This window comes from Dromiciops gliroides, chromosome 3 (genome assembly GCF_019393635.1).
Source record: "Dromiciops gliroides isolate mDroGli1 chromosome 3, mDroGli1.pri, whole genome shotgun sequence".
NCBI lineage: Eukaryota > Metazoa > Chordata > Mammalia > Microbiotheria > Microbiotheriidae > Dromiciops > Dromiciops gliroides.
This window is the reverse complement of record NC_057863.1, coordinates 653984123-653995399: the sequence shown is the minus strand read 5'-3', so window position 1 is coordinate 653995399 and position 11277 is coordinate 653984123. Positions and strand designations below refer to the sequence as shown.

The 11277-nt window shown below is 37.4% G+C and overlaps 1 protein-coding gene across 1 annotated transcript in view; it reads left to right on the top strand.

Moving 5' to 3' along the window:
• LOC122748321 (zinc finger protein 665-like) overlaps window positions 1-10853 on the top strand; it is a 38111-nt gene extending 27258 nt beyond the window's left edge. The window contains exons 8-10 of the mRNA XM_043993982.1: window positions 3168-3294; window positions 3999-4094; window positions 7537-10853. Coding sequence (XP_043849917.1) covers window positions 3168-3294; window positions 3999-4094; window positions 7537-8930 — 1617 coding nt within the window. The 3' untranslated portion in view covers window positions 8931-10853. The remainder of the gene's footprint in view (window positions 1-3167; window positions 3295-3998; window positions 4095-7536) is intronic.
• The last annotated feature ends 424 nt before the right edge of the window (window positions 10854-11277 follow it).

Below are 11277 nucleotides of genomic sequence, written 5' to 3'. Positions count from 1 at the left end.
ACCAACAATCTCATGATACTCAGTCTGATGGCCTTTTCTTTTTCCTTGACTTCATAGATCATTTTAACATTTTGGGGGGGAGTGGGGCAATGAGGGCTAAGTGACTTGCCTAGGGTCACACAGCTAGTTAGTGTCAAGTGTCTGAGGTCAAATTTGAACTCAGGTCCTCCTGAATCCAGGGCCAGTGTTTTATCCACTGCACCACCTAGCTGCCCCCGACTTCATAGATCATTATGTTTTCCTGGATAGTCTTTCCTCTCTGGGTTTTCATGACACTTCTCTCTTGGTTCTCCTAGCTTTCTGATTATCCTTTCTCAGTCTCCTTTATTGATTCCTCATCCATGTCAGGAACACTAACTGGACATTTACTGGTCTAGGATCTCCTCTTTTTTTGCTTTATACTAATTTGGGGGGGCAGCTAGGACTGCAAAGGACAAAGTGCTGGCCCTGGAGTCAGGAGTTCCTGAGCTCAAATCTGGCCTCAGACACTTGACACTTAGTAGCTGTGTGACCCTGGGCAAGTCACTTAACCCCAATTGCCTCACCAAAAAACACCCCAAACACACACACACACACACACACAAAAGAACATAGGAATAAATGGAACTTATCTTAACATTTATTTAAAACCATCAAAAAGCATTATCTGTAATAGGGATAAGCTAGAAGCTTTCCCAAAACAATCAGGGGTGAAGCAAGAATGTCCATTATCACCTCTGTTGTTTAATATTGTACAAGAAATATTAGATGTAGCAATGAGAGAAGAAAAAGAAATTAAAGGAATTAGAATAGGTAATGAGGAAACAAAACTATCAGTCTTTGGAGATGATATGGTTATACTTAGAAAATCCTAGAGAATCAGTTAAAAAACTACTTGAAACTATTAACAACTTCGTAGCAAAGTTTCAGGATACAGAATAAACCCACACAATCTAATGATGCAAATGTCCCTTCAAAACCCTAATGTTACCAGAAGTCATAGCTGGAGTTAAATATGAGAAGGGCTAGGAGTTATTTTATTACGCTTGGGTGATGTTAAGAGAAAGGAAAGGGAGAAGAAAGGGAATATTAAAGAAAAGGGAAGGAAGAGCAAGGGGAACTTTTATTATTAGGGTACAAATAAAGACTATACAAACGAGGAAGAAGGGATAGGGAAGTGAACAAAACCAAAGAATTTATACAGTAACAACATTATAAAGATACACAACTTTGAAAGACGAGAACTCTGATCAATACAGTGACCAACCATAATTCCAGAGGACTGATGATAAATAATACAGAGAAGTAATAGACTTAAGATGCAGAATGAAACATATCTACTGAACATGGAATTTGTTTTGCTTAATTACTCATATTTGTTATGAGAGTTTTTCTTTTTTTCTATTGGAGAGGAGTAGAAAGGAAAGGAAATGTTTATTAGTTTAAAAGTTTTTAATTTAAAAGAGCATCCAATTTAGTTGGCATTATTTTCTTGTATGAATCAACAAAATGGGTAGTTTTCCTGAATAGTCCCTCCATCAAGCAGATGTTACTGGTTTTGGTTTGCCATCAACTTTTCAGATTGTCATTGGCACCCAAAACCTTGGATCTTTTTAAAGTGACTAGTTATTTTACCAAAGAATGGCGTTTTAAATCTTTTATCTTCAGATATATTTCTAGAGGCACTATTAGACAAGATATTTATTTCAATTTCTATAGGAGAAGTGTTTGAATTTTAAGGGGGCGTAATGGATTACAATAAACTTGTTTTCCGGGAAGGCAGGCAGATTCCTTTGTTGGCCCAAGAACCTTGGTGTTGATATCTGAAAGGAGAGCCCTGACCTCAATTTATGTTAGGGTATTCTTTTTCCCTGTAGGTAGGGGCAAAGGGCAAGAGATGCTTCAGGATAAAAGCAATTGTAAAGCTAAAGAATTAACATTGTCCCAGGGCACAGGCTGGGAGTAGGTTTTCTTAATCCTTTGAGTTCCTATCCACCTTTCCCTTCAAGGAAATGCCCTTAGCAGGAAGGTTTTTGTAGCTGGAATTGCCTCTAACCTTACTTCTACCTTTGTGTCATCTTAGGGACCCTTGTTATACTGAAGGGCCTTAGGGTTTTGGTGTGAGTCAGTCAGTCAGTAAACTTGAGTGCCTACTATGCCACTTCTATGGATCCTCCCAAGGTCTCCTGGGCTGGTCCTAAAAGCAGTTGATGGAGGAGGCTAAAAAGGGTTAACAGATAAACTGAGGCTTGAGTCCTTATCAGTAGTCCCTAAAAGGGTTAATAGAGAAACTACTGTTTGTGTTCTTACAGTAACCAAGAGGGTTTGTCCCTATCGACCCTCACCATCAACCTAGACTATAATTAGGGACCATTAATATCCATTAATATTCCTAGGTGACAGGACACCTAGAAACCAGATCTTAAGTAAAGAGATACCATAAACACAGAGACCCTCTGGGTCTGACAAGTCTAAGCCTGTCTTTAGGAACATCTGCAGAGAAGGTCCGATGTGTTCTTAGGTTCACCTTATGATGTGTAAACCCCAAAAACACCTCCAGGGAAAAGGTACCTGCCTCGGGGGTTGTCTGAGCACCTAGGAAGTCTAAATTAGGATAAGACCTCCCATGAACCTCCCATAAGGAAGAGATTAAGACAATGAGGAGATAACCTACTTTTTCTCACTATAAATATAACTATTCTTCCTCCCCCCTATTGGAGACACCTATCTCCATGGTGCTCTCACTGTGGTCAACAGTCTTTCAATAAAACTTGGGAAACTGAGTCGCTGCGTCTTGTAATTCTTTGGAACGCCTCACAATCAATCTGATCCATTAAACCCATCCCCCACATCAGGGTTAGCTAAAGTTTCTAAGAACTACACTTTCTAGTGGCAGTGGAGAGAAAGCCCAATATAACACAGGGACTAAAAAACTGGGTCCCTGAGTCCCCCCCAAGAAATTCATTATTAATAATGATTTTCTTACAGTATATAAAACTCAAATTCAGCAACATTGCAGGAACTCAGAATGCTAGAGTCTAATCTACAGTGAGGTGCATCTTGGTTCTCAATAAACATTTGACTTAGAGAGCTCTGGCTGCTACTTAGTATATGTAGATCTGGCTAACTTCAGAAGTTCCCCATTAGAGAGGATCCCTGGATGAGCAGGAATGTGTTGGATGTTTCAGGAGTCAGTGACCTTCAAGGATGTGGCTGTGGAATTCACCTGGGAGGAATGGAGGCACCTGGACCCTGCTCAGAGGACCTTGTTCAGGGATGTGATGCTGGAGAACTACAAGAACCTTGTCTCCCTGGGTAAAGGCAGCTTTCCTTTGCGACTGAAAAACCTGCTCATTGGGGTATCTGTATTTTCATTTGCTAGAGGCAGTGAGGTGTTTATAGAACCTAGTTGAATTTTGTCTTGGTAGACAGAAATATTTTAAACTACATATAATACAAGGAGATCATTAATTCCTTCAGGACTGAGAGAAAAGCTGTTTCCATGCCCTGTTCCCAGCATTAGTGACCTTTTGGTACAACTTTCCTATAGAACTTCATTGTCCCTGAATTATATCTTGCCCATTCTTTGTTCTACTGGCAAATAAAGGGCCAGGCCTCAGCCCAGTGCCTGTCATAGTAATCCTTGTGGATTAAATTTTAATGTAATATGATTGATATAATATAATTCATTATAATTAATATGTAATATAATCATTGTTGAAAGAATGAAGATTCTGTGCTGAAATACCAAACAAAGAAGGTATTTTAGAATATGAAAAATTCCCTTCCTCCCCTCTGGGATAAGGTTATATGAATTTTCTTTTTTGAGCCCAAATGTACTCTCTGAGTCGCCACTCCATACTTCCTGGGAACACAATGCATTTCAAGCATTCTTCAGAGACAGAGTTTCTGTCCTTCCTGTCACACACCCTTCCTTTTTCCAGAAGAAGGAGCTAGGATTGGATCATGCAATGACTCCCTTCGAAGATCTTTCTTGCCCATTTCTTTCCCCTGAGCAGGGCAAACAGTTACCAAACCAGATCTCATCTTCCTTTTGGAGAGAGGAGAAACACCATGGATGAAACGGAGACAAATCCCAGGAGGTACCAGTTCAAGTGAGTGAGTAAAAATCTGGTAAATGGGTGTCACTCCATGCAAGAGCAGAGATGTTCACTCTGAAACCTTCAGATGCAGGTTAAATTTCTTCTCTGCCATGTGAGAAATGTTTTCTTCTCTTTTCCATTGAATTCTTCCCCAGTAACCTAGAGTTCAAGGGGGGAGACCAAATTTCACTTTGTGCATAGATGGTAGTCACTTTGCTCTGGTAGAGATGCAAACCATGCTTGAGGCTGCAGAATCCCCCTTTCTCTTTACTAACTGGAATTGATATCCTAAGTTCTTGCTCTTAAAAACTTATGTGATAGGTCAAGTCCTGTCTTTGGCCTTCACAAGTGCAAAGCCTCCTAAATCAGAGGTATCAAACACAACCTGTGGACAGACTATGAACAGCCCACAACATTCCCAAATGGAGTCTGAACCAGATTACAATGTAATTAGGAAATATTTAACAAAATAAATATAAATACAATTAAAAGCATAGATAATATTATGTTTTAAAACTAAGTCACTAAGTGGCCTGTAGGGATCTTTATGTACAGATTAGTGGCCTCCTTTTCTGTTTGAGTTTGACACTACTGCTCTAAATCACCTCTGCAGTTCCTTTGATTTCCTTGAGTTTTATGCCAAGTAAAGGATTGAAGGATATGAAGAATTTAACAACATTACTTAGATAATTAAAAATAAACTGCCAGAACGGTCGGACCAGTTCATAGCAAAGCCCCTCCATTATCTATTTCTGTATTGCCAACTTCGCAAGTTAATGGGGCTATACTATGGTACTTTAGGCTTGCATGTATTGAGAATGTCCCTTATTTTTTTAGTAACTTGGAGCATTTGTTTTCATTGACAATTTTGAAAACTTCACACCTTTTTTTTCTCACTTTGGGAAAAGTTTTTTTTCCTTTGTCTCAAATTATATAAATTCTCTCTATTTTTTTGTTTTTTTTAATGTCATACTTTTATCACAGGTTCTTGATGATGAAATTTCCCCCTCCCCCAATTTGCTAACTTTTTTTCTGTTGGGATTTTGGTCACATAAAAGCTATTTAATTATATGTAACATAATTTGCTTCTTTTGCTCTATCTCTAGTTAACAGTTCCCTGCTAACCATAGTTTTAAAAGACATCAGGCTTTAGTCTCCTTTGCTTGATCTCCATCCATGTCACAATCACAATAATAATGATAATAATAATAGCTAACATTTATCTAGCACTTACTGGGTGCTAGGCACTATGCTAAGTGCTTACAAATATTATCTCATTTGATCCTCACCTGAGAGGTGTGATATCGTCATCCCCATTTTATAGATTAGGAAACTGAGGCAAAAGTTAAATGACTTGCCCAAGATCACACAGCTAGTAGGTATTATCTGAGGCTGATTTGAACCCAAGTCTTCCTGACACTTTATCCATTGTGAGTATCCACTGAGTGCCACCAGGCACCCCCTCCCACCTTTGTCCTTGACTCTCTTTGTGCTTTGTTTGATTTCATCAGCTCCCATGGGTTCAGTTATCTCTATGCAGATGATTCCCAAGTTTTTGTATCTAGCTCTAGACTGTTTACTGAACAACAGTTACCCATCACCAGATGACTTTTGGACATCTTGAGATGTTTATCCTATAGGCATCTCAAACTCAGCATGTCCAAATGAGAACTCATTATCTTTCCCCCCAAACCCTCCCCCCTTCTGAGCTTTACAATTACTGATGAGGGTACCACTATCTCCCCAATCACCCAAACTGGCAACTTGTACGTCATCCTTAACTCCTCGTATCCAATTTGTTTGCAGATGCTATTGTTTCTCTCCTCATAGCATTTCTTTCATATCTCTCATTCACTTCTCTTGCATAGCCACAAGCCTAGTTCAAGCCCTCATCACTTCTCATCTAGACTATTAAAATTGTCTTCTTGTCTGGTCTCCCTGCCTCAAGTCTCTCCCCCATTTCACTTCCTCCTCCACTGGACTATCAAGGTGATTTTTCTGAAGAGTAGGTCTGACCAGTTATTCCACCTTGTTCAGTGAACTCCATTGGCTTCTTATTCCCTCCAGGATAAAATATAAAATACTCTTTGGGGCATTTAAAGCTTAATGTAACCTAATGTCCCTTTCCTCTTTTCCAGTCTTCATTTCTATCCATGGTCTCTGTGATTCATCAAGCATGTCCTATTTGCCGCCCTCTAGAATGTTTAGCTTTTGAGTGCAGGCATTGTTTTCACCTTTCTTTGTAATCCTGACCCTTAGCACAGTGCCTGGCTCATAGTAAGAGTTAAATAAATGATTGTCAATTTACTGACCAAATGGGATGTTTATTTTTTTTTTAACATTTTATTGATGTATTTTTATTTCTAAACGATTAGTAATCAGCCCCAACCCCTTAATACTCTTCTTTTACAAAAAAAAAAGAAATACTGACAGATTAAGTAATATTTCCCATCTATAGGCCACTCCTTTCAATAGAGAAGAAGGAAATATGTCCTGATATCAGACATCTGTAATCACTATTGTCCATTGCAATAATCTGAGTCTTTCAGTGTTATCTTCATTTATGGCATTTTCATTGTGTATAATTTTCTCCTGGTTTTTCTTTCTTTGCATCAGTTCACGCAAGTTTTCCCATTTTTTAAGTTTTTCTCCTTTTGTAGGAGATTTTACTTTCTCTTCAAATCCTTCTCCAGATGTACTCATGCTATGTCTCAGTGATAAGTACTTTATTTAATTATACATAGTACCTCTATTAATTTATAGATACTAGATTTTTTGTAGAGATTAGTAGCAGACTTGCCCATCTATAACTTCCAATAATGCTATCTTCTTGAAAATATACTTACTTTGCTAAAGATGATTAAAAATGGTTCTCTTATCACATCTATTTTGATTTTTTTTCTCAATAGCCTGAAATGTAATTAATTTAGTCTTGTATGCTTGACCTTACTTAAAGTAGCTAGGTGCTCTGTTCTCACATATCTTGGGTGTTAATATGTTGTTAATGTTTGTCCTGTTATTTTTAGATTCTTTTATTATTCTCTTTGATAAAGAAGATAATCTAAAATTTAAATATCTATTAAGCATCTCCTAAGTGCCAGATAAGTACTAAGTGCTAAGTGCTGAGGATATAAAGAAAGGCAAAGATAATCCCTGTCCTCATGGAGCTCATATTCTAATGAGAGAAGACCACATAAAAAGAAGCTGAAAGGGTAGAGATGGGAAGGGCAAGCAGCAGGGAAGGAGAATACTTGGGAGGAGGGGGATGTTGAAATCATGCAATCAGGTGAGAAATGATGAGGAATCTGCCTGGACCACCTCCATAAATAGAGAATTCAGGAGGGGCTTGACACTGTCTACCAAGGGGCAAGGAATACTGAGGAGGTGTATGAACTATAAAACAATTTACTTTCTCCTAACATGAACTGTATGTTGACTTTTTAAAAAATTTCAGACAGTCTGATTTTGGAAAGCTCGTGTGAAACAACCAAAGAAATACAAATATGGGGCAGATCTGTGGAAGAATCATCCAAGGAAGGACCCAAGAAGGATGGTCCCTGGGATGCCAAGTTGAGAAAAACCTGGGAATGTGATATTAGTTTAGAGCAACAGAAGGGCAGTGACAAAAGCCTCTCGAAGGAGATAACAGTCATAGATAGGAAAAGTACATTTAATAGAAATCAATGTGATGTATTTAGAAAAGGCTTCAATGAAGAATCACTTGCCATAAAAATGAAGAGAGATCATGCCACAAAACGTCTAAGTAAATGTGATACACACAAAGCAAACTTCAAACAGTGGTCAAATGAAAGGAAATTTAATGGACTCTTTTCTGAGATGAAGCATTGTAGAGATAAATATGGGAAGACATTGAGTTACAATCCAGAAGGTATTGAACTTCACAGGGGATGTACTGAAGGAAAAACTTATGAATATGGGGAAGTCTTCAATTATAGCTCATCCTTTATAAATCATGAGGTAGTTCGTTCTGCAAAGAAGACATTTGAATGTAATGAATGTGGGAAATTGTTTAGCTGGAGTAGACAGCTTATTAAACATAAGAGAATTCATACTGGAGAAAAACCCTTTAAATGTAATGAATGTGGAAAATCCTTTACTCAGCATGGACACCTTAACACACATAAGAGAATTCATACTGGAGAAAAACCTTTTGAATGTAGGGAATGTGGGAAATCCTTCAGTCGACATGGACACCTTACTCAACATAAGAGAGTTCATACTGGAGAGAAACCTTTTAAATGTAGTGAATGTGGGAAATCCTTTAGTCAAAGTGGACAGCTTTCTACACATAAGATGGTTCATACTGGGGTGAAACCCTTTCAATGTAACGAATGTGGGAAATCTTTTAGGTGGCAACCAGATCTTTTTAAACATAAGATAATTCATACTGGAGAGAAGCCCTTTAAATGTAGTGAATGTGGAAAATCCTTTAGCTGGCATCAAGACCTTACTAAACATAAGAGGATCCATACTGGAGAGAAGCCTTTTGAATGTATTGAATGTGGGAATTCTTTTACCTGGAGTGGACAACTTACTGCACACAAGAGAGTTCATACTGGAGAGAAGCCCTTCAAGTGTAGTGAATGTGGTAAATCCTTTATGCGGAGTGGGCAGCTTACTGCACATAAGCGTATTCATACTGGAGAGAAACCCTTCAAATGTAGTGAATGTGGGAAATCTTTTAACCGGAGTGGACACCTTACTTCACATAAACGAATTCATACAGGGGAGAAACCCTTTGAATGTAGTGAATGTGGGAAAACATTTAGCCGTAGTGGACATCTTACTGAACATAAGAGAATCCATACTGCAGAGGAACCACCTTAAATTCAGTGAAGGTGGGAAAGTATTTGACATAAAGGTTCTACTAAGCATAAAAGAATTCTACTAAACATAAAAGAATTCCTATCAGAGGAAATCTGTTCAGTATAGGAAATTATTTAGCTGCAGTGGACCCCTTTTGTAACCCATGGGAAATCTTTTTAGTCAGACTAGAGAAAGTCCTTTTGGTGTTGTGAATTTAGGCAGTCTTTTAATTTAACATAATTGAATTCATATGAGGGCCAAAAATTTTTGTAGAAAAGGCAGTTTTACTAACTTGTGAATTGCCCTGAAATGACAATATCCTATATTGTTTTTGTGGTAACAATTTTTTTATGGTGGTTTCACAAGTCGTATCATTTTCATTTGTATAAGACACCTCTTCCACCAATGCAGCTTAGTACAGACTCTGCAACGTAGAGGCTTAAGAAGTTGCCTAAAGGGTAGGAAGAGGTTCCAACTTGCCTTGGATCACACAACCAGTATGTTATGGGTATGTCTTGAACATGGATTTTCTTGACTATGGCCAACTTTCTATTCACTAAAGCAATGCTACCATTTAAAATCCAAGTGTTTTAGTAAAATGATGTGATACATCTATAATAAAGGAAAATAATATACCTATATTCTTATTTTCCCCTCCTTAGAACAAATATTTTAAAGTTAAGGACTCAAGTACTCTGGTTCACTAATCAATTCAGAATTACTTTATCAAAATGCATTGCTCCTTACATCAAGGCTAATAAGTTAAGAGAAGGAATAAGTCTGAAAGATTCTGATATTTGGAGAGTAATGGATCATATTACATTTCAGGAAGTGAGAAGGTTTCATAAATGATCTCTTCAAACATGGTCAGTTTTATTTGATCTCAAAAAACAGGGTGGATAATGAGAGACAAAGTCCAAAATTACCTCTTTTGCATTTTTTTTTGAAAAAATTTTTTTTACATTTTGTTTTTACATCTCCTTTTTTTCTTACTCTTAACTCTCTTCCGCTTTCAGATAATCATCCCTTAAAATAAAAATAAAAGTTCAGCAAACCAAATTAACATGTTGAAAAATCCTGACATTATGTGTGACTTTCCAAATTTAACAGAAAACAAAATTCACTATGATTAGGTTGGATTTATATCAGGGATTGACAGGTTGTTAGCATTAGAAAAATATTTTATAACCAATAATTACATGATTATCTCAACAGATGCAGAAAAAGCTTTTTTATGAGGTGCAGTACTAATTAATACTTTAAAATGCTATAAAGTTTTATAAAATGCATAGAAGGATCTTTGTAGAAAGTATGATCAAAAGTGTCTAAAGCCAAGTTAGCATTTTACACAATGAAGAAACACTAGAAGTTTTCCTAATAAAATATAAAGCAGGAATTGCCTACTTTCCTCATGCTTAATGGTTCCAGAAATTCCAGAAGTAGTTATAAAACAAAGAGAAGAAGGGCAGCTAGGTGGCACAGTGGATAGAGCACCAGCCCTGGAGTCAGGAGTACCTGAGTTCAAATCCGGCCTCAGACACTTAACACTTATTAGCTGTGTGACCCTGGGCAAATCACTTAACCCCAGTTACCTCACTTAAAAAAAAACACACACAAAGGGAAGAAATTAAAAATATTAGGATAGACAAAGACAAAACTATCCCTATTTGCTGATAGTGTTAAGGCTTGCCTAGAAAATCCTAAGCAATCAGCAAAGAAACTGAGACCATAGTTTTAGTAAAGATGCAGGCTACAAAAAAAACCCCACAGAAACCCATAGCATTTTTGTATGGCAGCCTCAAAATTCAAAAAGAAATAGTGAGGGCCTAATCACAGTAGAGGGAAGCTAAGTGGTGCAGTGGATAGAGTGCTGAGCCTGGAGTCCGAAAGACATCTTTCTGAGTTCAAATCTGGCCTCAGACACTGGCTATGTGACCCTGGGTAAGTCACTTAATCCTGTTTGCCTCAGCTTCTTCATCTGTAAAATGAGCTGGAGAAGAAAATGGAAAACCACTCCAGTAACTTTGCCAAGAAAACCCTAAATGGGGTCACAAAAAGTCAGACAACTGAAATGACAACACCACCACTTAGAACTAAGAAGTACATGAAATTTTTGGAAATCAGTGTCCCAAAACACACTCGGTGTTTATATAGACAATTACAAAATAAAACAACAAACTAATGAAATATTCAGTGCTTGTGTCTTGATCTTGCTAATGTAACAAAGATAACAATATTATTAAAGGTAACCATGATTTAGGCTATAGCAATAGATCTACCAAAGGGATTGTTTCTGAAGTTAGAATATTAACATTCATTTGAAGGAACAAAATGAATGAGAATTTAATGAAATTTTGTTATGTGCAAA